The sequence below is a fragment of the Lactuca sativa genome, chromosome 2, assembly GCF_002870075.4.
Source record: "Lactuca sativa cultivar Salinas chromosome 2, Lsat_Salinas_v11, whole genome shotgun sequence".
Taxonomy (NCBI): domain Eukaryota; kingdom Viridiplantae; phylum Streptophyta; class Magnoliopsida; order Asterales; family Asteraceae; genus Lactuca; species Lactuca sativa.
Window position 1 is genome coordinate 101,594,553 of NC_056624.2, and position 25,435 is coordinate 101,619,987.

The window sequence follows — 25,435 nt, forward strand, 5'->3', positions numbered from 1 at the left end:
GTTTGTTGTCTTTTGGAGGAGCCTTGGGAAGATTGACCGTTCTTCTTCTTCCATAATTTCCTTTTCTCACCACTGCTTTTGGTCGATTCAGGGGTAGCAGTGCTGGCTTCCTCAACATCATCACTGTGGTGAATTATAGCTTGGGCTAGAGTCTTAGCACTATCATAAGTATCTGGGCGAGCAGCTAAGACATGACCTTTTGTCGGATTAGTTAACCCCCAAATAAACCTCTCGATCTTTTTGCTTTCAGCGGTGACTAGACCAGGGCAAAGAAGGGCAAGATCATCAAATCGGGAAGTGTAGGCAACGATATCGGAACCTTTCATCTTCAGGTTCCAGAGCTCGTGCTCTAGCTTTTGCATTTCACCTCGGGGACAATATTCAGCGAGCAGGAGTTCTTTCATAGCCTCCCAGCCCATGGCATTGGCTACAGGGAGAGTTAAGGATTTGACTCGGCCATTCCACCAAGTCAATGCTTTATCAAGGAAGGTACAAGCTGCGAACTTGACCTTATCGGACTCATCACAGGCACAGATTTCGAAGATGGATTCGATTCTCTCGAACCATCGGGATAAAGAAATGACACCACCAATTCCATTGAAGAAAGAAGGCTTCGCATTCATGAAGTCCTTATAGGAACCCTCCTTATGGCGTTCCTGATTACCATCTTGATTTTGATTACTACCTCTTGAACCACCGGTATTTAGCTGGGACATGGCAGCTGCAACCGCGGCGGTAACAGCTGTTTGAAATAACACGGGATCGATTTCAGGAGGAGGTGGCGGAGGGTTGTTGGAGCTAGGTCTCTTCCTGGGAGGCATCTTGATCTAATAAGATCAATAAAGAGAGAGGATGATAAGTCCTCTGAATCGAGAGATATGACAGGTATTAATTCCAATTAAGCGGTAAAGCAGGAAAGAGTTATTGAAGCAAGTAAACTATCGTTAATGGAATGATCGGGGGTCTATACATTTACGATTATTCGAGGAATACTCCCTTAGTATTTCATGGTTTGTTACGATACTGGCTCGATGTTTGTGGTATTAGGGTAAGTTTTAGGCATGCCGCATACCACAATCACTCCCAAGCACATATTGGCCGTGTCTCGAATGAATATAGTTGGCCAGGCTATATTGACCCTAGACACGACTACATAACTGCCCAGGTTTAACTGCAATACACAACACCCATTTACTTATGTTTTGTTCTATTTATAGATACGAATCTCGACGGTTCGGTATACTTGTATATTATTGAAAATACTTGTAGTCTGAAGATACTTTTATTTCAGAGCACTTAGGCCCTTTAGTGTTTATAGTTTTATACCATGTAAGGTTTGGTATACTTTATTCACTATAAACAAGGGCTCTGATACCAATCTGTCACACCCCGAAAACCGATGGCGGAAACATTTCCGGGGTTGACTCCACGTTGAGTATCAAATCCAATGTACATAGTAAGTAAAGTGAAACAAAATTACATTACATATTAAAAGTTTTACAATTTGTTTCAAAAGAAACAGTTTATACAGTTGTGTACATAATTTTAGATATAAACAAAACGAACGAGCCTTGCATGCACACGATCCTAAATTAAGTAAGTCTTTGGGTACCTGCACTATCTTTGACCTGAGAACACAAGCAGTTTGAAAATCAGCATAACGCTGGTGAGTTCATAAGTACTTTTGTTTTGTGAAAATGTTTATGTTTCCTTTCTGTTTCTGAAAATGTAACACACGCAAAGAAAATCCCATATTTTCTTAAAAGTTGATTGTTGTATCATAAAAGTAAAGTATAATTTAATTATCCCATTTCATTGTTCTATTTCTTTTATGTACCTGTGTAATCCCAGGAAAGTCCTATACTTTCCTGAATTGTTAGTAAACGTAAAAGATGTAATGTTATACAGTTGGTTACACTTTACTGGTTATGTATATGTTACCCAGGAATGCCCCATGTTTTCCTGTATGATGGTTTTCAATATAAAAGATGTATTTTGCTAAACCTGGTTATGTACAAGTTTCCCAGGAAAGTCCTATACCTTCCTGAATGTGAGTTACCTTATGTAAAGATGTAAAAGATGTAAACTGAATCCTGGTTATCTGAAAAATATAGTATGTGGTCTATTATTACTATAAGTAAATCTCTGTTATCCTAGTTGCGAATTCCATAACCATACTAAAGACTAAACCTGTGGCAATAAGTAGTCCACAATCCTTATGACTTTCGTCACCCTTGAACCATTTCGGTTCGGCTGTAGCTAGCAGCCAGGTGTGGATTAGTCAGCCCCGTATAGATCTATACACTCAAGTCACGCTCTCTAAATTCCAAAGATTCTGGTTACGGGTGTAGTCCTCCAGTCTCGTATCTCTGTGGAGTGTTCGCCGAGGACGTGTCTCCAATAATATGGAATAGCAAATTTACTAGTAATAAAAGGAATTATATCATTCATGTGTTATAATGTCATGCTTTTAACTGATAAATTGTGGAAACCATTTGTGAAATATATAAAACATAACAGTTTATAAACTCATTTCACAAATAAATGTTTAAGTGATCTGTATATTCTACTAGTTATCAGTTGTGTGATCAATATTAAAAGCATATGAAATGTGAAACACACACACATGAAAATAAGTTTTGAGTACAAGAAAACCCTTGTACTTTGCTTGTGTTCCCCCCCCCCCCTGAAAACAGTGAAGAACAGTGAAAAAGGGTAGGGATATGAACTCACCGGACTCGGAAATGCGTCGGTTTTGGATACTAGACGTTGGTTCGGGGATTGTTTACTCGCGATGTCCCTATGTAAAATGAAATAATGTCCATATATATACAATTAGGGATACATTCACTAATTATATGGAACATTACATTCCAACGAAGTTAAAAACCTGAAAATGAGCGTTTGGAGTGACCCGGGTGACATCTTCGGACTTGTAATGGCACTAGGGACTTGGGACTTGAGTTTACTCTCCATAAGTAAACATTTACATGAGTTTACAACCACAAAACATACCCACACATGAGTTTACGGCCGTAAACTCATGTTGGTGTGATTTTGATGGTCTAAGGGCTTAAATGGACATGGGGATTGCTAGAATGGATTATCTAAAATGCCTTGGAACACTTGGAACGAATTTACATCATTTAAAAGGGAGTTTACGGCCACACTCTTAGAGTTTACGGCCGTAAACTCACCCATGGCCAAGAATGGTTAATTTGAACTATATAGGACAATCACATGTGATTCTAACTAATTTTCTAAGCATGGTTATGAATTTAGGTTACCATTTAACAAACTTTAAGGAGTTTACAGCCTAGAGGTATGTTCTATGGCCGTAAACTCTCCTTATGCTCTTGAAAAATTAGTTTTTGATGTTTAAAACACTCACATGCAATTCTAGAAATTTTTCCAAGCTTTTCGGGTGGTTTAAGACATCATTAGCCACACTTATAGGAGTTTACGGCCTAGGAGGAGTTCTTTGGCCATAAACTCACTTATGTAGGATTTACCACAAGGCCATTGGTTGGGTTTCAAAGCATTTGGATATATTTAAAGGCACTAAATCCCCATTAAAGAGGAGTTTACGGCCCAAGAACATACCTTGGCCGTAAACTCTCTTTTGTCCCTCGTAATTCTTGTTTTAATTGATTTAAGTCTAGATTTGCAAGCCTTATAGTCATATCTAAGTCCCAACTTTGATTTAGAAGGGTAATTTGGCTTAAAAACCCCATTTAATGGAGTTTATTGCCCAAGCTTGCTCCTTGGCCGTAAACTCATGTTCTTGGCCCCAAAACTCAATTAATTCATCAAATTGAAGGCTAAAGGTGTTGAATAACATGCTAGGGAGGTTACCTTAAAGATTTGAAGCCTTAAACTTGAGGTTTGGACCTTAATTCTAGCTTGAGGAGAGAGGTTGTGAGAGTTTAATGAGAAATTTGCCAAAGGCTTCAAATGAAGTCTTAAAACACTTTATATAGTGTTTGGGAATTGGACACGACGGAATTTTACCCGATACCGACGTTAAGTGGGGCTTTTGGTCATACCCGACCAAATTGTCGTGACTCGATATGGTCGATTCTATAATTATTCCGATCACTAAAGTGGGGTGTTATAATGATTTCTAAATGTATTAAGACACCCATTAAGTCATTTTAGGTTGATGTAAACTAATGACTAAATAAAATGGCGAAATCGGAAACGAATTTGAAAATGACGTTTGGTTGATCAAATTGGATTATAAGTTGAGGTACAAGAAGTGATATGAAATTTCGGGTTGTTACAGTTACTGCCTATAAAATGGTAGTTTAATGGGTGTCCACTCTCACCCACCGCTTCCTTGACTGGTGGAGGGTCGTTAGCCGAACGGGTAGGAAAGGACTATAATTCTCCTTCATTAAAAGTATAATGATAAATACTAAGTAACTAAACACTTATAAATTCCTGATCTTAGTTACTTAGGAAAATGTGAAATGGTGCTAACCCATGAAATTACACTTCACACCTTTGTTAAGTCATTAGTGGAGCGTGTGTGGTTAACCGGCACACTAACATGGGACTGACAATGTGTGGCAAAGGGTAACTTAAGTTTGTCATAGATTGGTGGAGCGTGTGTGGTTATCCGGCACATCAATTAGGTGATAAAGTTAAGGGTACCAAGTTAATTTGCATGGTTATTCACACCTTGTTTGTGATTCTCGGCATCCCAGTCACAAACTTGAGAGGGCACAATCGAGATTCAAACATGACATTGCAATTTCAGTGTATCTCAAAAGATCTACGAGTTTCAAATCCAGTTAAAACTTAATTATATTTCTTTTTCATGGTGGAAATTGGTAAATTGTCATTTACCTACCTTCAACTATTTTATAACTTGGATTACGGCATCCCTCTTCCACATATAAATAGGTTGTTGGGTCCTAGCCTTAATATTTAATATTGGGTGTTATATTAAGGACTATAAATGAACTAAACTTGAATTTCTCCCATTGTAGATGTCTAGTTAAGACAACTATGGTCTTCTCAAATCTTTAGGAAAAAGCTTTCCTGATGAAGATGATATTCCACATGGAAATGAAGGTGAAAGATTAATCCCTTTGTTGAGCATTAATGGGACTAGAAATCATGCTTCACTTCCTCCACATCCTATAATTATTCTCCCTATCCCACAAGTTCAAATACTTTAAAATTTCAAGGTCACTCAATGCCTATTGGCAAGCCGGGAGAGTCGGGTGTCGAAGTTTCGAGGTAGCTGGCTGTTGACTTGGTTCTTCAGTTACACCCTGATGACAGATCAAGACATGACCTTTAATGATCTTACCTATTTGCTTGATGCTACTAAATAAGCAATGATTTGGGGCACTGGTAAAGCAAAATTTTATTGGAAGATCAACTTCCCAAACTTCCATGGACATTGACAATGGTAACATTAGAAGTCCAGAAAAACTTTCTCTTCCCAATGGAAAGGGATCGGCCATGGTTAGGTCATTTAACCTAATGGCAAAGAGAAAGGATAAGTCTGAGATAGTCTCATGTACCATTTCCAAAGAGTCCATATGTTTCTTTTGCCAAAAGAAGGGGCATTGGTTGCGAAGCTGCCAGATTTACCTGAAAGATATGGTAAAGTCAAAAGTTTGACTCTACTTCTGTTGGATTAGTGTCTAAGTCCATAACTATTTTGGTATGTACTTGACCCGATGGTGCATGGTCCTTTTGGGCTGCCTTCACCAAAGCAACTTGATTGGAGAAATAAATAAAGAGAGAGAGGTTATTATGATTTATTAATATGTTATAAGAATAATATATTAAAGGAGAAATCATATTTGTTTAATTAATATTGGTCAATAATTAATTAAGAATTAATTTTGTGATCAAGTGTAATTAATTAAACTAGAGGGGTTGATTTGTAATTATGTGATAGTTACAAAATAAGGTAAGGATTATCTTATGTATATGGTGGACGAATTTAAGGTTGGAAAGCCTTAGAATTCGAGTATGATAAGGATTCAAGGATTATCTTATTGGTTGCTTAATGGATAATCAACTAGATAAGGATAATGACTGAAACCCTATCTCTACACCTATATAAACAACCCAAGGTCATGAATTCGTGTATCCCTTCCCAAGAGGTCCTAAGGACGAATTCTAACCTCCCTCCTCTCTCTTTATACCTTCTCCACTTGCTTATGGTGTTTGTAAGCCATTAGAGGAGTGACACTTGTGACTCTCAGCTTTCCAAGGTCAATTCAAGGAGGAATTGGATTGTTATTGCTATATAACAATCAAGGTATGTTCTTAAACCTAATTATATGTTAATATCAATTTCCATATGCTAGAATTAGGGTTTATAGTCTTGGATTCAAAGCATGTACAATAGAGAAACCTAGATCCAAGCTTTAGGGTTTGTATGAGCACATAGGATGTCTTATGACCAAAACCCATCAGTGGTATCAGAGCCATGATTGGTTTCTATTGTATTGATGCTTGATGTAACTGAAACTCGTGTTTTGGCCTCACTATTCGATCTGACTCGGCGAGTCACTCTTGGACTCGGCGAGTCAGCCTTACTCGGCGAGTTCTAGAGGGTGACTCGGCGAGTCGGTGCGTCAGACAGTGCTTATCTTGGGATTTCTTGCTGTTTTTGCATTGGGATAATTACCTTATCATGTTAGATTAATATTAATCCGATTATATGATATATTTGACTATAATTTTAATCTAATTGAAGATATTTATCAATTAATAGGATAATTGTTTCCTTATAAGATAATTGATTAATTATTTTAAGTAAATTGATAAATTATTTTGCAAGAAATCATCAAATATGGATAATTATGTGATTAAATGTTAATTTGAATTATTTGTTATTTGATCCTTGTTGTTGTGAAAAGTTTCATATTTGGCCCTTTAGGTTTTATAGTTTAAATTTGAACCCCAAAAGTTTTGTTGTTTTGAAATTTAAATAGTTGAAACCCTAATGTTTTGAAAAAGGTTTCAAAACTTGCCCTCAAGTTTTGGAATTTAAATTTTGATTAAATAGTTTAATTTTGATGCATATTTAAATTCTAAACCCTTTGGTTTGAAATGTTTCAAAACTTGCCCTCAAGTTTTGGAATTTAAAGGTTGATTAAAAGTTTAATTAGAAATGTTAAATTCTAAAACTCTAGTATTGTTTTGAAAAAGTTCAAATCACACCCTTATGGTTTTATTAATTAATTAAGGTGTATAATTAAAAGAGGTTTAATAAATCCATAAAAGTTTAGGTTAACCATTTAATAGAATTAAAAGTGTAATTGTTAAAGTTAACCACATAGTATTTTAAAAGTTATAAAATACACCCTATACTATATACAACATTAAAAGTCTAACATTATATATATGTATAACTAAAAGTCAGTCTTACCGTTAGTAGGCCTCATTCACGAAGCTGGTCTATAAGGGGTGTTTAAGGAAATTGCCTATAAAATGGCGATTGAATGGGTATCCACTCTTACCCACCGCACTCTTAACTAGTGGAGAGTCGTTAGCCGAACGGGTAGGATAGGACGAAACCTTCCTTTATAAGTATAATGAAGTATAAAAGTAACTAAATGTTTTCATAAAATTCCCAATCTTAGTTACTTAGGCAAAAGTGAATCGATGCAATTCCATGAAATTACACTTTGTGCCCTTGCGAAGACGTTAGTGGAGCGTGTGTGGTTAACCGGCACACTAAATGGGTCTAAGCAAAGGTAGCAAAGGGTGACTCAATGTTTGTCATAGTTCGGTGGAGCATGTGTGGTTTACCGGCACATCGAATAGGCGACCGTAACATGTGAGGGCACCATGTAAGTTTGCATGGTTATTCACACCCACTTTGTGATCCTCGACATCCCAGTCACAAACAAGAGGGGCATATCGAGATTTAAACATGCCATTGAAAGTTCAATGAATCTCAAAGGATCTAGGAGTTTTCATAGATTTAAAACTTAAATTTCTTTTTCGTTTTTCGTGGTGGAATTTAGTGAATCGTCATTCACTTACCTTCAAATATTCTGCAATTAGGGTTACGGCATCCCTCTCCCGAGTTGTAGATTATTGTGTTGGGTCCTAGCCTTAGTATCTCATTTGGGTGATTTACTAAGGACTCAATCTAACAAATAACTTGAATTTGTTTTTCTCCCGTTTTGTAGATGTCAAAGTTCGACAACTATGGTCTTCCCAAATCCCGTGGAACAAGCATTCCACGTGAAGATAATATTCCACAATTTAATCGAGGAACGAGAAATCATGCTTCAATTCCTCCTCCTCCTCCTATTGTTCTCCCCAACCCACAAGATCGAAGAATTGAAAGGTTCAATATCACTAAAGCCCTATTAGAAATGAAACATGAAGATGGTAAACCCGTGTGTGCCCACGTTCTAGGAATGAAATCACACATTGATAGGTTGATAATGTTGGGTGTGTCATTCCCAGATGAGTTGGCTGTGAATTGGGTTTTGCAGTCACTTCCTGAATCATATAATGAGTTCAAAAGAAAGTATTATATGATGAATCATCACGACAACCTCATTGACCTAACTTACATGCTCATTGCTGCTGAATCAGAAATGATTTGGCGAAGCAATGGAGCGTATTTGTTGGAAAAGTCCAACCATGCTTCCGAGGACGTTCAAGGAGAACCGACCTGTGTTTACTGCCAAAAGAGAGGGCGTTGGATACAAGTCTGCCCGAAGAGCCTGAAGAGTCCAGAAGCTGGGAGAGTCAAAGAGTATGGCTGCGCTTCAGGTAAAATCCACTATCAAACTCCATTAAGTTCCTATTCATTAATTCTTAATACATAATGTAATAAGATTGCATTTGAATGTTTTACAGGATCGGTGAAAAGAAAGGAAGCTTGGTGAAAGAGCAAGATGAATCTAATCACAAGGAATGGATCTTGATCGCATTGACTTGAAGATTAGATTTTGAGCTTAGATAGTTATGATAGAGTTGTTAGAAAATTTTCTTTTGAAATACATAGTTTTCAATGGATTTTGCATTGTAAGGACAAATGTTTTCCGCTGCTTTTAGAAAATAAATTTTTGTTTGACTTATTTATTTATTTGTTTATTTTCTTGCAATGAAATCGTTATGAAAATTGGTGTTTGTATATTTCTACAACAAGTGGATATGATTCTTATTTATGGTGTTTATGGAAAAGTCGATAATTTACCAAATAGGGAGAGTTTCTCATCACCCAAGTTTCAATTGGACAGAAATTTGGAATCATGCAACTTGGTTGCACGATGAATGAGAAATCTCATATTTGGAAATTAGACAAATTCATTGACAAAGTGTCAAGTGAAGGACTAAGAGATCGAGCACACAATGTTGCGTGTTGATCAAGTCCACCATAAGAGTAACAATGATATTCGTCATGATTTACTAAAGGTTTAGTAAATATGATTATACTTACATGATTAGGTGTAATTCTGAATTAATTAAAGGGTTTAAATCAATAGCAGAACGAATAAGAAGAATCAAGTAGGCAGAAAGATAAAAGTTTCTCCATTCTAAGATGAAGGGAGAGTACCTTTTATGCTTTATGATATGTCTTAGTGATTAAGAACCATACCTCAATTGATCCTCTAAGTGAGTCTTAGTACAATTGTATGTCTAAGAAGAGGAATCAAGAATTGATGAAATGGTTAAATCAATAAGTCAATCATACTTCGTTCCAATAACAAGTCTTAAAGTTAAGATTGTGACATTGAGTGAAAGGTATTAAGAAGGTTTGTAACTTTCATTAAATGTGGAAAGTTGTGATGTCTTGGATAAGACAAAGACCAACTAGGACCAATTTATGAAGTGTTTTGATAAAAGCTACACTAACTCTTGAATATTTGTTTGTCAAGAAATGGTTTTTAACAAGAGAATCTTATATGTCAAGGAGTCAGTGGGAGTCTTAATGGTCTTGAAAGGTTTCAAGAACAAATCAAATAAACCTTATCGATCATCACTAGCACACGAGTTGAGGTTTACAACCTATCGTGTTGACATCATTTTAATTATGTGCCAATCCAATCGAGTTAATTATGCATGTGAATTCTATGAGTTCTCATTTTGAACGCATAAAAGGCAAAGCACCTTAATCAATGAAAGGTACATTGATAGGAAAGGGTGAGCTACTTAACTACTTGGAAGACATGGTAGGCAGCTGTGCTACCATAAAGGCAAGAAATCGAGATCAAGAAAGTTCGATCCATAAGAGTTTGAATTTGTCGTAAACTTTGGTTTTGACAAATTCACATGAATAGGAACAAATACACTGTTTAAATCTAAGTGTCATAAGATTTCCTCCTTCATGAAAATGATTGTGAGGAAATGCTTTCACTAATACAAATTTTAAGAAGATAGCGATTGTAAAATTGCATTCTCGAATTCAATTATGGTTACGGCATCCCTTTCCATAATTTGAATTGTGAGGTTTGGCAATTAGTCTTAATTGTTTAGTCACACATATGAACTATCGAAGGCAAATGTGTATAATATCAAGAAACGTTGATAAAAGATTATCAAAGCACTAAGTATTAGAAACATGAACTTAAGAAATTCAATAAGCATTGTTTTTCTGAAAGTTAAGATGTTTATGAATACATGTCGAAGCTAGTGGGAGCATAAGTGTTATGTTTTATAATAATCATCAAGATAGTGGGAGCATAAAAGTTATGATTGTATGATTATTAAGCAAAGTATTGCAAGATTAGCAATATTAATTATAGAAAACAAGAGTCATACTTTGCAAAGTCGCAATAGTTGAAGAGTTGTTTTGCTATAATTAAGGGAGAGAATATTATGCTTCATTTCAAATCTAAAGGTTTAGGTTGAGAAATGTTAATAAAATTTAGTCAAAGGTACAAAGTGTGTTCTTAAAATTTCGATTATGATTACGGTATCCCTCTTAACAATTCGAATTTTGAGAACATAGCAAATAAAACATTATGCGTCGTGTCCCATACGCTTCGGGTATAGGATCGATTGCAAATGCTTTAATGTTTGACCATTCTAAAATTTTCCAAATGTCTAGCACATTTAGAGGGAAAAAGGACTAGAATCAGTTTAGACTAAAACAATTAAACAACTATCAAAGGACAATCCAAAGTTCGACGATGATTCGTCGCTTGTGAGTAGTTGGAAGTATAGTATTGGAAAATATGGAAATGTTTCCATATTGGATGGACCATATCGAAATCATTACAAATAGATAAGATTCTATTAAGAATGAGTTGTCATATGGAACATATGGAAGTGTGTCCATATTGGGAATTGAATATTAAGAAATCTATGACTAGATTAGAAACTTCTATGCAAAAGGATGTTCAAAGAATGTACTTTGAGTGAGAGACATCACGTCTATGGAATTGTTTTGTAACAATCTCCGATAGAAGACTTTGTAATATCATTGGCAATAGTCTTTATGACTTTGGTGCAGTGACATTACGAAAGGATAAGTTGCATAGAATGTTAGAATCTAGCATATTCTATAAGTAACAAGAATTTGATATTCTTTAACTTACACTACAAGAAAAAAGGCCTTTTACGACGCTCATTGCGCGTCGTAAAAGGCTCAGACGACGCGCAAATGCGTGTCAAGGAAGGCCCTGTCATAAAGAGAGACGACGCGCATTTACGACGCTCATTTACGACGCTCATTTACGACGCGCATTTACGACACGCAATGCGTATCAAGGAAGGCCCTGTCATAAAGGAAGATGGCACGCATTCGCGTGTCGTAACCTTACGACGCGCGTGTTAATGACACGCATTGCGTATCAAGAAAGCCCCTGTCAAGAAAAGCCATGTCATAAATGAAGATGACACACATTTTTGCGTATCGTAAATTTAAATGTTTAAAAAAAATAAATTTATATATTTATTAATTTTTAAATTAAATTTGCATTTAATTTCTCATAATAGAAATAAAATACCATATACAAAAAATACAATCCATTGCATAATATAAAATAAAATTTCATACTCAAAAAATAAAATAAATTACACAAATTTTAATGTCATACAAAGAATCATTCAAATGTTAAACAAAAATAAAACATTGCTAACATGGGTTATACATTCCTATAAAACTAACAAATAATCATACAACTCTTTTTCTTACTGGAAAGGAATGTCAAACATGATTACAAGTCTCCCTTAATCTTGATTACTCACCTGCTTGAGTAGAATGTTGTTGTTGAGAAGGTTACCTAGCAACAGAGAAAAACACAACACCTCTCCCACAATCACAACATCATTTACAGAGAAAGGTTGTCAATTACTTTCATTAAGACTTTCATTCAATCACAAAAATATTAAATAAAAGGGTGAAACAGTAACTTACTTGTGATAAGTTGATCTCCCTTAGAGCAAACACAGCTAAAGCATTGAACAAGACCCTATTTCCCTCTTCTTTTAAAGTTTCCAGAATGTTTAGAATGCTCTCCTTACTCATAATATATAATCAATAATCAGATTGAATTATATATTATGAGTAAGTAATAAAGTACATGTAACACAATAAAGTATTATTAAGGAACTTATGAGTTCAAATATTATTTTTTACACTCAGATGCCAAAATATTTTATGTTATTCTTCTACAAGTTGAGAACCAACTCAAACATGAAAGATAATAGTCCATCTGGCAGCTTTTGATGACATGGCAAATGAAATTTCTCAGAGATAGAATAATACATGTACTATTAAAATGATGGCAACCACAACAAGTGGTCCAATAACTACAGCCAAAAACGTGCCTTTAATCATGTCTAGAAAGAAAAGAAAGATTGTTTGCTGCAATCATAAATCCCATGTGTTACAAACTTATATCCAAATTTAAATTAAAAAAAAAGAGAAAACTGTAAAAACAAATTATATCCAAGGTAATACACCATACAACAAAATAGCAAAGTCCATCAGTATTTTTCAAAAAAACACCGTTTTCTTAATTATTAGAACACATTAGGAAAGCTTTATACTCTTTGATTTAAGAAGCTAAGTAAACTATAAGAAATCCACAACAAAAAGAAACTATAAGAAATCCACAACAAAAAGAAACTATAAGAAATCCACAACAAAAAGATTTGAAACTTACCTGTCCAGTAAGAAGAGGGGTATCAGCAACAAGCTTGAAAGCAACAGGCCTTGGAGTACGCACAGGCCAAGCCTGCAAATAAAAGGTGCATCAAGTATAAAAGAGAACAAGGAAACTGATATTAAAAACAAGAACTTTGATCATTAGAATAAAAGAGAGAGAGAGAGAAAAATAGAGAGGGAAGAAATGGAATGGAAAGACTCATTCCATTCCATTCCATTCTATATTCCAACCTTTACCTTGTTTTCTTATCATTATCAGTTGTATCTGCACCTCTTTCATTTCCTGCAAGATTTATGAACGAAGAATGGCATGTGATCGTGAAGATTCCTCATTTGCATCTGTTGTCCCTGTGATTGTAAATTAGTAAAAAAGTACAGAAAACATGAGAATTTAATCATTTATATATTGAAATTTGTTAAATATGAGGAATGATATAACTTACAGGCAAACGATCCCAAACAAGGTGACCATCATTTGGTTTGAGGTGATAATAAGAGCATCCAAAAGCAACAGCAGCCACACCAATGTAAAAGCATGTCCAACCACAAAGCTCACCTTGTAGACTTAGGCATTTTATACCAGGCAGAATCAGGGGCAGTATAAACCTGAGAAGTGGATGCTACTTTGTTTAATTGTAGTTATCACTATTATATAGGTCATCCATAAAAGTTAAAAGGTACACCAAAAATTCTCTTACAATTTTGGTCCCCAAAAATTCTCTTACAATTTTGGTCCTTTGAAATTTCTTGTAGAGTTTCAGTCCTTGTTCTAAGTAAGATGACCAATTTTGGTCCCTGAGTATTGCTGATCTTTTCAATTTTAGTCCCAACTCATTTTACTTGGAACAAAGAGTAAAAACGTTACAAAAACCTCAAATAACGATCAAATTTGCAAGAGAATTTTGTAGGACCCAAATTGAACAAAATCAGCCATACTCGAGGACCAAAAATGTAATTTTTGCAAAAATAAGTGAGAGAAAGCACCTCAATTTCCTTCACTTCAAATTCTTGGGTGTGTGACAAACAAGAGTTACCATAAGTTTCTGAGGACAAACTTGACCCATTCAATCTGGGGAAAAAAATATGCAAATTGCCAAATTACCATATTATCCCTCAAAAAGAAAAATAGGAATGATGCAAGTGCAACACTCTTACAAGTCACTATCGAGATACAATGCAAAATGATTTCCCCCACCAAGCGCTAAATACTCAATTGAACAAAGAGTAAAATACCGGTTCACCCCTAATAAATGCACAATTAACATAATAAATCCCAAATAAATATTAAAATTATAAAAGATTTTTTTATATATTATCAAGAAAATGCAGTACCTGTGGGGCGATATATAACAGGACGCCCTGGTGTATTTGTAAACACAAATGTATCATTCGATCCCTGTATAGTATTTACTCATCATAGTGAAAAAGGGTAGAAAAGTCTTTTGTCAACATATAGAGAAACGAACTTAATTAAACAATTACAAACCTGGTATCTTTTCTTTGTTGATGGTTTCAAAGGTGCCTCAACTAAACCACCAAACACTCCACCTTTACGATCTCCAACAACCTGAAAATGTTTAATCAAGTTTCAGTTAAAGGGTAAGGTTGACATTTTGCATAGTTACTGAAGACAAGACATTACCAGTAGACTTAACCCAGGGCAAAGATTGCTTCTTCTATATAAGGTTGAAAGAGATATGCCATGCCTCCATGTACTAACATATAAAAAAGGTAATGATATATCAAGATTCAAGAATAATGTGAAACTGAAAATATGATGAAGATGAAATTTTACCTATATAGTAAGACCCATTTCTTTCCTTGACTGAGAACAAGGAGTGCAACATAAAGATCAGAACGTGTATTTTCTGTCATAAGTTGTGAAGGTTCTGACATTTTTGGAAGTTTATCAGAAGGAAAATCTGAGAACAAGAGCCTCAACAAGTGCTCCAGTTCCACCAATAGGGTTTTCTAAACTACAACCTGGTTTATACCATTCTGCAAACATATAAATCTGCAAATATGTGGATATATATACAGGCAAAAGATTAGACATTTAGAGAACTATAAAATATGAAGGAATAGAATGGATTCTGTTTGGTTGGAATGGAATGGATGAGGACATGTGGTAATGGAATAGCCCATTCCATTCCTTCCTCAATTCCATCATACCAAAAAGTAAAACTACCTTAAAAGAAACTTTTTAATGTATGATATGATTATGTACCATTTCTGCTGAAAGAACACCATCGGATTTCACTCCAGCAAGTAAGAAAGACAAAAGATCCACCCAATTTCTAATGAAATGATCTTTGAGTCCCAATGAATCAACTATTTCTGAAAAAGGGCGTAAAAGCTTTGTGGCACCAAGAACACCTTGAGGTCCCATTTTTGCAAATGATTTTAGGAGTGGATATGCATATCTAACTCCAGCAGTAGAAACAACTCCCAAATCACCTCGAATAGATAAAGGTGGCAAAGCCATGGCAGCTGCGTATTGTACTGTGGGGTATTCCTTCTTGATTTTAGATGTCACTTGGATCCATGATCTTCCTGCATATATATACATGACCATAAATTATTATATGACTTTAAAGTTGAAAAATGATATCAACTTTAAAAAGGTTAAATGCAAAAAAAGTTATTTACAGATTATATAGAAAAACTTATTTCTATCATTACTCATGATTTTGTTATTTTTCAAAACAAAATAATAACTTTCAAATCATACATCCAAACACCCCCATTAGCATTAAACCAATTCATAATCGTTTATCTACTAAAATAATTATAGTCAACATATTTTTTCAAACAAGGAACTAAAAAGACCTTACCCTCGATAACAAGCGCATAGTAAAGCATAAAAATCAAGTTGTTCCATGGAGAAGATGTCACTTGTTCAAGCAACACCTACAAATATATAGATCAAATCGCGAATTAGGTGTCATATAATTCAGTTGTAAGATTGTAAATTTTCATTGTTATCCTTATTATCAAAGGTTCTTAGGATACCTTTTTGGCAACTGTTGTCATGTCTTTTTTGCCCTTGAACAACTTATCCAACAATAAGTGGTAGAAATGCCCAAATGGTCCAAGATATGCACACCCAAAAAGCTACAAACACTCCCGCATTAATATTCTATACTGATTCTTATATATATATATATATATATATATATATATATATATATATATATATATATATATATATATATATATATATATATATATTTGACTGGTGCTTTTTCATTTATTGCAGAGAGAATAAGTTATGTGACTTTCATATCCTGATATTTTATATGTGACACCCCGACCTTACGGATACTGTCATTTATTCTTAGTATTCTTTAATTCATTAGGAATGGTGAAAAGTTTAACAGCAGAACATGGTAACCTGCTATCTGGTAACACCAATGGTTCCTAAGTGCAAATCAAGAAAATAAGAGCAACAAATATCGCAGGTTTCTCTCCCTCCTTGAAATTGAGCACAAGTCTAAAACAAAAGAAATATGATGAAATTGAACATAGGGCCTAAATTCTTTGAGAAATTTTCAGAATTCAATGAAGAACCATACATGTTCAACAGAAAAATCATAAATCAAAACCTATATATAATCAAAAAATCAGACCTGCTGAGAAGAGGAAAAAGGAAGAAGCGTACCTGATGAGAAGGGGAAGGAGACTTCAAAAAATTGGAACAAATGAGAAGAGGATCGTCGACGATTGGTTGTTGCGGGAGAAGAAAATTGGCATTGAAGTAGGAGAAGAAACGATGGAGTCGTTGATTTCTTCCTTTGGTAGGGCAAGGGTATAATTGGAAACCCTTCTCCCTTTTTTCCTCCTTTCTCAGTCAGTCGATTTTTTCCATCTTACCCGATTAGATTAAGCTTTCCGAGTCAGATACACAAATTTAGTTCATCAAATGTCTTTATCTGACCGGGTCATCAAAAAAAGTCGTTGATGTCTGAGATTCGATACCTTGAACCAAGAAATCCCTAAATCTCTATGAGATAGGAGCACCGACACCTCGATCGATTTTGTTGAGAAGCATCGAGCATAACACTAAATCTTTTGGGAGTCGCAGTCGCATGCCAGGAGAAGTGAATGTGATGTTGCAGTGATCTGTTAGAGATAGACAGAAAGGAGGGACATGGATGGAGGAAAAGGGTGGCCTGGTGGTTCTAGGGTTTTTATACAAATGGTGGTGTTAGTAACCAACGATGGTGATTGACCATGGAGTTTCGAGACCTTGACTTTAATGGAGCTATTGTTCTACTTGATATGGAAATGACTCTAAATTTGTAGTTGTAATACAGCTCTTCTATTGATTAAGAGGCTAAGAAAGTACTTGAGGAACTGAAGATCGAGGGAAGTAGATGAAGGGTTTTTGAACTGAAACCGTAGTTCCAACAATAGTCATGGTTCCAAAAATTGTACCCCTTTGATCAATTTCATGGCCTGGTGACCAAAAATCCTTCGATTTCACTAAGAACCGGAACCCTAGTTCCAACAATAGTCAATTTTTGGTATTTGATTGAGAGAGAGAGAGAGAGAGAAGAACAATTGAAAGAAGGTAGAGGAGAGCTTGGCGGGTTTTTAATTTTTTCAGAATTTCATTTCCCCCTTTCCCCCACTATTAAAGGATGGAACGCGCGTTCCATTAAAAAATATAAAGCGACATCCTTAGACGACGCGCATTTTATTATAGGTGCCCTCCGTGTTTTTTTTAGACACTAATTTAAGGGCGCGCAATAATGCGTGTCTTCTATCCTAAATTTTTTTGAAGAGATGACATTTTTCTAATGTCACTCTCCTTTGCGTAACATAGATCAATGAGCGTCGTATTTTGCGCATCGTAAAAGGCCTTTTTTCTTGTAGTGTTATGAAAAACGGATTTGGAGTTGTGAAATGAGAAGGATTGGAAATGTGTTCAATGTGATCTATTTCACAAAGTAAGAACCATAGGTAAACATTGTGTGCATGCTAGGAGCATGGGACAAGTGTTGGAATTCAAGTAAGAAGTTGATTACCCGAAACGACAAATAATGAGTAATCGATATGGTGATAAATAAAAGGAGTTTTATTTATACTCTAAGGTTTGAGGCCATATGGGATTAGTATTATTCTTGTGTTTCACATTTGCATGTTTTGACTTCCAGAATAATTGAGTTTATTAAGAATAATCGAATTATTCAAACGGGCCACAGTCGTTCATATGTTGGAAGTAGGTATGAATGAAGACTGTCATGAATTGGTGTGTGGATTGTCTAAAAGAGTATTAGACATAAGCAAATGTTTGTTACAACGTTCATGAGTGCTTATGAATGTGATTTAAGCATTGGATTAGACCCACGCTCACTTGGATCACTCCATGGATTGTATCACGAGTGATTGGTGAGACGATAACATCTTATATTCTTGAAACCGAGATGTGTGAGTTGTATCTTGCAAATCGGTTGCACATTGATAATATGGAAACGCACCAGTAACTTGGTGTTATAAAACATATTGTTGTGTGTGATTCGGTGCGTGAGTACAAGCAAGCATTGTATCAAAGTTTATCTGTTCCTTTTATTCAAAGTAGGATAAAAGCGATATCTTTGGGCCCCTCGATGGTTTAGTGATGACAAACGTAAATGCTCGGCCGGGCTAGGGCTAATTTGATTTGTTCAGTTAGTCAGTAGTCATAAATCGGGAATCGAGATATAGTACAAAGAGAATGATTTGAAATCATATCTCATATGATATCTAGAATGGAGGAATATATGATCCCTTATCTAAGGACACGCGTATTTGATATGATCAGAGTTGACAGCGGCTTTGGACAGCTACGATTGCAGATCAGGATCCGAAGTCATACGCAGAATAGTTGTTAGACTTATCCAAGTGGGAGACTGTTGGATTAGTGTCTAAGTCCATAACTATTTTGGTATGTACTTGACCCGATGGTGCATGGTCCTTTTGGGTTGCCTTCACCAAACCAACTTGATTGGAGAAATAAATAAAGAGAGAGAGGTTATTATGATTTATTAATATGTTATAAGAATAATATATTAAAGGAGAAATCATATTTGTTTAATTAATATTGGTCAATAATTAATTAAGAATTAATTTTGTGATCAAGTGTAATTAATTAAACTAGAGGGGCTGATTTGTAATTATGTGATAGTTACAAAATAAGGTAAGGATTATCTTATGTATATGGTGGACGAATTTAAGGTTGGAAAGCCTTAGAATTCGAGTATGATAAGGATTCAAGGATTATCTTATTGGTTGCTTAATGGATAATCAACTAGATAAGGATAATGACTGAAACCCTATCTCTACACCTATATAAACAACCCCAAGGTCATGAATTCGTGTATCCCTTCTCAAGAGGTCCTAAGGACGAATTCTAACCTCCCTCCTCTCTCTTTATACCTTCTCCACTTGCTTATGGTGTTTGTAAGCCATTAGAGGAGTGACACTTGTGACTCTCAGCTTTCCAAGGTCAATTCAAGGAGGAATTGGATTGTTATTGCTATATAACAATCAAGGTATGTTCTTAAACCTAATTATATGTTAATATCAATTTCCATATGCTAGAATTAGGGTTTATAGTCTTGGATTCAAAGCATGTACAATAGAGAAACCTAGATCCAAGCTTTAGGGTTTGTATGAGCACATAGGATGTCTTATGACCAAAACCCATCAACTTCAAGTAAAGTCCATTATCTAACTCTATTAAATATCTTTTGGAGATTCTTAATACATAATGTAATCTAATTACATTTTGATGTTTTATAGAATCAAAGGAAGCTTAAAGAAAGAGTATGTTGATTCTGATCGCGAAGTTGGTTTGGTGATCAGAATTTTGAGCAACTGCTTAAGCGTTATGATAGATTGCTTAGGAATAGATATCAACATAGTTTTCATATGCATTTTCATTGTAAGGATAATATTTTTCCGCAAGTTTTAAAATAAAAAAAAAAAAACAGTTTTGATTTATTTATTTTAAGTATCCTTACAATGGCATTTGTGAAAAATTGTTGTTTATATATTTCCATTGATAGCAATATTGGAAAAATGGATTTGAGTCTTTCATTTGTGGTAGTGTCATAATTTACCAAATAAGGAAAGATTCTCATCACCCAAGTTTCAGTTGGATAGAAAGTTGGAATCGTGCAAGTTGTATTGTGTGATGAATGAGAACTTTCATCTTTGGGAAATTAAGACTAAGTCCTTGTTCACATGTATATGTGACTCAAGTGAAGGACTAAAGGATCAAGTACACATTCTTGTGCACTAGCCAAAGTCCACCACAAAAGATCAATAAAACTATTCGTCATGATTTACTAAAGTTTTGTAAATATGGTTATACTTAGAAGCTAAAGTATAATTCTGAAACATTGAAAAAGTTTCAATGGATGGCAGAACGGATGAGAAGAATCAAATAAGGCAGAATGATAAAAGTTTCTCCAATCTAAAGAGATGGGAGAGTACTTGAGTATCTTGTTTTATGATTATCTTAGTGATTATAAAATCATATCACAATTGAACTTCTAAGGACATCTTAGTGCATTTATTTGGCTAAGAAGAGGAGTCATGAATTGTTGAAATGGTTAAATCAAAAGATGAATCATACTTCGTTCCAAAATCAAGTCTTAGAGTCATACTCCAAGATTGAGCCGTGAGTGACATAATCTTTAGAAGGTTTATAACACTTATCAAATGTAGAGTAAAATGTTGCTTAATCTTGTACATTTGGGATTGGTAGATTGTTATGTTTTGGATAAGACAAAGACCAACTAAGACCAATTGTGTGAAGTGTTAGTCTTGATAAGAATTCTCACCAACTCTTGAATATTTGTTTGTCAAGGAATGGTTCTTGATAAAGAGAATCTTATACGTCAAGAGGAAGGTGGGAGTGTTAAGGATCTTGAAAGAATTTCAAGAACTAATCAAGAGTCTTGTTAATCACTAGCCCACGACTTGAGGTTTGCAACCTATCATGTTGACATTTTCTTGTTTCTGTGCCCATTCCAGTTAAAGTTAACTTTGCATATGAGTTCTATGAGCTCTCAATTGTTTGCATAACAACTTGGAAGCAATGGTAGGCCCTTGCACTACCACGAGACATGAAATTAATATTGAACTATTTCAGTCCATATGAATTTGGATTTGTCACTAACCTTGTCTTGAGATTAAGGTTATGACAAATTCACTTGGATAGGAACACTTACACCATAAAAATCTAAGTGTCATAAGGTTTCTCTCTGATTCATGAAAATGATGGTGAGGACACTCTTTCACTGAGGAGATTTTAAGTAGACAACAATTGTGATATTTGCATTCTCAAAGTCATTAGTGGAGCACGTGTGGTTAACCAGCACACTAACATAGACTTGTGAGAATGGAAAAAGGTCTAAACATTATGATTACGGCATCCCTCTTCATAAATGTTTAGACACACATGTGAGCTATCTAAGGATAGGTATATGATTTTGATAAATTCTTATCAAAGCAATCTCGTATCAGAAATCTGAACTTTGGTAAGAAAGTTAATAAAGTATTGATTTCTAGAAGTGCAGCTGATTTCTGGGTACATGTCAAAGCTAGTTGGAGCATAAAATGTTATGCTAGTAAGATAATAGTCATTATGCTAGTGGGAGCATGATTATTATGCTAAGTGTTGCAAGTTAGCAATGTTAATTATAGAAAAGAAAGTTTCAGTTTGCTTTGAAAAGTTTTTTTGCTATAATTAAGGGAGAGCATTTTATACTTCACTCCAATTCTACAAGTTTAGATTGAGATTTTAATCAACTTTAGTCAAGGATATATATGAATTTTATGTTGGAATGGTTCAAAATAAGGAAATTCTATATATGTTGCATTCTCAGAATTCGTTTATAACTACGACATCCCTCTTCATAGTTCGGATTTTGAGAACATGGCAAATTAAAATTTTATAGCATGAATCGTGTCCCATATACTTCGGGTATAGGATTGATTACATATGTTATAATATTTATCCATTCTAAATTTTCCAAATGTCTGTGGCATTAAGAGGGGAAAAGGTCTGGTATTGGATATGACTAAAATGATTAAGCAATTGTCGAGGAAAATCTAAGGTTTACCAAAGATTGGTTGCTTAAGGACAATTGGAAGTATAGAGTTAGGACCATATTGACATATTCTGAAAGGAGACAACTCTTGTTTAGAAGTGATAGTCAAAATGGGAATATGGAAATGTTTCCATAGGTGAAAGTTATTCTTTAAATCTGTGTAAGATTAGAAAACTTAATGCAAGAAGGATGTTCAAAGGAATGTACTTTGAATTTGAGACTTCGGTTCCATGGAATTGATCTCCATTGGAATACTGTGTAATGTCTATTGCCAAGTCTTTGTGACTTTTGTGCATAGTCGTTACAAGAGGATCATTGCTTATAAGTTTAGAATCTAACAGATTACAGTAAATGGAAAGAGTTTGGTATTCTTACATTTAATATATGGATTGGGATTGTGATATGAGCATCTTTGGTATCATGTTCAATTGATCCATGCTTGGTGCATGGCATAGCTATTGTTTAAACAAAAACAGTGTGCATGCTTGGAGCATGGCATGACTATTGTTTTTAATTCAAGTATTAAGTTGATAAATCGAAACATTACATGAATAATGAGTAATCAATATGGTGTTTAGATAAAAGGTGTTTTTTATTTACTCTCAAAGTGTTGGGGCCATATGGGATTAGTATTATTCTTGTCTTTCACTTTGCATGTTTTGACTTCCAGAATAACTAGGTCATTCTTCCCGAATGACTGAGTTATTCGTACCATCCACAGCTGATCATACATTGGAAGTAGGTATGAATCAAGACTGTCATGGGTCTGTATGTAGATTGTCTAATGTGTTTAGACATAAAAAAAGTTGTTGCAACATTCATGAGTGCTCCTGGACTGTGTTTCGAGTATTGGATTAAACCCACGCTCATTTGAATCACTTCATGGATTTTATCACGAGTGAATCATGAGACGATAATATCTTATATTCTTCAAACCTAGAGATATGAGTTGTTGACTATGAGTTGGTGATACATTGATTGTACGAAAACGCATCAGTAACTTGATGTTATAAAACGTGCCTTTGTGTATGATTCACCAAGTAGTTAGTACAAGCATATGAGTCAATCTTTATCCATTCCTTTTACCTCATAAGGATAAAAGCGATTATGTGGGCCCCTCGATGATTTAGTGATGACACCCCTAAGTGCTTGGCCAAGCCTGGACTGATTTGATTTGTTCAATTAGTCAGTCATCATAAATCCGAAATCAGGAAACAACAAATAGACAGAGAGAATGATTCTAATCCATGTCTCAGTCCATATGATATCTAGAATGAAGGAATATATGATCACTTATCTAATGGACGCATCATTTGATTTGTTCAGAGTTCGACAACGGCTTTAAGAGTTACGATTGCTAGTTAGGTTATGAAGTCATACTTGCAATAATAGTTTTAGACTTATCCAAGTGGGAGACTGTTGGATTAGATGTCTAAGCCCATAACTATTATTGGTATGTACTTGACCCGAGAGTAGCATGGTCCATTTGGGTTGCATATCATTAGGACAATTTATTAGGATGGACTTTTGAGAGAAGGTTATTTATGATTTATTAATATATTATAAGTTATAATATATTAATATGAAATCATATGTATTAATTAGTATTGATCAAGAATTAATTTGGAATTAATTGAGTGATCAAAAGAGACTAATTAAATCTATGGGGACTAATTATGTTAATTAGTTATATTTATATGTGTTGGGCTAATGATCCATGTTGGACCAAGTTTATGTATGGATACATAAGTTGGGCCATATGAACCATAGATCATATCACCCATGGGTATGGATTTGGGTTATACCAATGACTCTTGAAATACCACACATATAAATACATGCATCATGACCTAAATACGCCACTTGTGGTTACACTTCTGTGTTCTTGGAGTTCATGGTGGTTTTGGATGCATGGAGATTCTCTCTCAAGTTCATCCTTTGTTTATGATGTGTTGTGATTCGACTTGAGGCTTCCAAAACATTGGGGCTAAGCTCTTAAGGCTAGATACATCAAGACTTCTGTAACATCCCGAAGTTTTCCATCGTCGAAAACGCGTTCTACCCGTAAAATTTGTCGGTTATCAATTCGTTCCGTTTTCGTTTTGGGTTAAATTATTTAAACTTATATGTTTATTATATTCTAATGAGTGTCCAAACCCCTTAGGAACTCATGAAATTATCCCAAAATGTTTATTTCAAAAAGTTTAGAAACATCCCCTGCCGGGTTACGGAAACTTAATCGAGTGCGACCAAAAGCTTTGTTTAGTGCCGGTATCGTGTAGAATTCCACTGTGTCCAAGTTTTGAGACCTATTTAAACATGTTCAAGCTATCATTTGAAGCTTTTTCCCTCTCTCACTACTCTCTCTCTAACCTCTCTCATCAAACCAAGTTTAAGGGTCCAAAATCATCATATTTAAGCCCCAAATCACCAAGGTAACTACCCTAACTCCTAGTATAACATCTTAGGCCTTCAAATTCGAGTTCAAAACATGAAATAGGACCACATTCATGAGTTTACGACCCTGGAACAGTCCTAGGCCGTGAACTCATATGAAATGGGTTTTGGAGCCCAAAAACCCACCCAATCGACCTTTGGAGCTTTGATATGGCTTAATGGCTTAAAGGACTAGACTTAGAATGCCTTTAACTTGGATTTTGAAGAGTAAACATGAGTTTACTGCCCAAGAACATACTTGGGCCGTAAACTCAAATAAATGAGGTTTTTGAAGCCCTTAAACCCTTCCAAAATGCCATTGAAGCTTAGGTATGAATTTTAGAATATTGGAATTTGGAACATCATAAACATAAATTTTGAGGAGTAAATCAGAGTTTATGGCCAAGTCATGTACTTGAGCCGTAAACCCTTCAAACATGAAGAGTAAACTCCTCTAAAGGTGTTAAAATGCCACTTTAACACACCTAAAGCCTTGGGATAAATTCTAGAAGTGTTTACAAACAAGTATTGGACCTTAAAACATAATAAATCACACATCAAGGGAGTTCACGGCCATGGGGGGGTTCATGGGCCGTAAACTCCAAAAACCTTGTCCAAAGTCCCTCAAAAATCCATACAAGGCTAGGAAAAATCATTAAAATCACATGTGATTAATTTAAGGCCACCAAGAAACACTTTGAGTATGTATATAACAGTTTACGGCCGTAAACATAGAGTTTACAGCCGTAAACTCCTCAAATGGTCCTTAATTTGTTCAAAACAC

The 25,435-nt window shown here is 35.0% G+C and overlaps 2 protein-coding genes and 1 long non-coding RNA gene across 3 annotated transcripts; all 3 read right to left on the reverse strand.

The window, feature by feature from the left end:
* Positions 1 to 13,120: 13,120 nt before the first annotated feature.
* Positions 13,121 to 13,789, reverse strand: LOC128132037 (uncharacterized). Its single transcript, XR_008229965.1, has 3 exons — positions 13,555 to 13,789; positions 13,349 to 13,450; positions 13,121 to 13,181 (listed from the first exon to the last, which is right to left on the reverse strand). It is a non-coding gene; the product is annotated as an uncharacterized LOC128132037 (long non-coding RNA).
* Positions 13,790 to 13,972: 183 nt separating this feature from the next.
* Positions 13,973 to 15,007, reverse strand: LOC128132356 (uncharacterized). Its single transcript, XM_052768878.1, has 6 exons — positions 14,907 to 15,007; positions 14,754 to 14,826; positions 14,598 to 14,678; positions 14,444 to 14,507; positions 14,267 to 14,354; positions 13,973 to 14,180 (listed from the first exon to the last, which is right to left on the reverse strand). Exons 1-6 carry the CDS (start codon positions 15,005 to 15,007, stop codon positions 13,973 to 13,975), a joined length of 615 nt encoding a protein of 204 aa, XP_052624838.1.
* On the reverse strand, positions 14,958 to 15,680 carry LOC128132357 (uncharacterized). Its single transcript, XM_052768879.1, has 2 exons — positions 15,339 to 15,680; positions 14,958 to 15,125 (listed from the first exon to the last, which is right to left on the reverse strand). Exons 1-2 carry the CDS (start codon positions 15,678 to 15,680, stop codon positions 15,021 to 15,023), a joined length of 447 nt encoding a protein of 148 aa, XP_052624839.1. The 3' UTR covers positions 14,958 to 15,020.
* Between the last annotated feature and the right edge of the window lie 9,755 nt (positions 15,681 to 25,435).

Bases quoted from the DNA above. Each gene is read 5' to 3' on its own strand.
- LOC128132356 (XM_052768878.1), bottom strand. From the start codon at position 15,007: ATGTCAGAACCTTCACAACTTATGACAGAAAATACACGTTCTGATCTT. The intron at 14,355-14,443 runs GTACTGCATTTT...TGCATTTATTAG, and splicing joins TGTTATATATCGCCCCACAG to GGGTGAACCGGTATTTTACT. The intron at 14,181-14,266 runs GTAAGAGTGTTG...TTTTTTCCCCAG, and splicing joins TTGTATCTCGATAGTGACTT to ATTGAATGGGTCAAGTTTGT.
- LOC128132357 (XM_052768879.1), bottom strand. From the start codon at position 15,680: ATGTATATATATGCAGGAAGATCATGGATCCAAGTGACATCTAAAATC. The intron at 15,126-15,338 runs GTACATAATCAT...ACATATTTGCAG, and splicing joins GTGTTCTTTCAGCAGAAATG to ATTTATATGTTTGCAGAATG.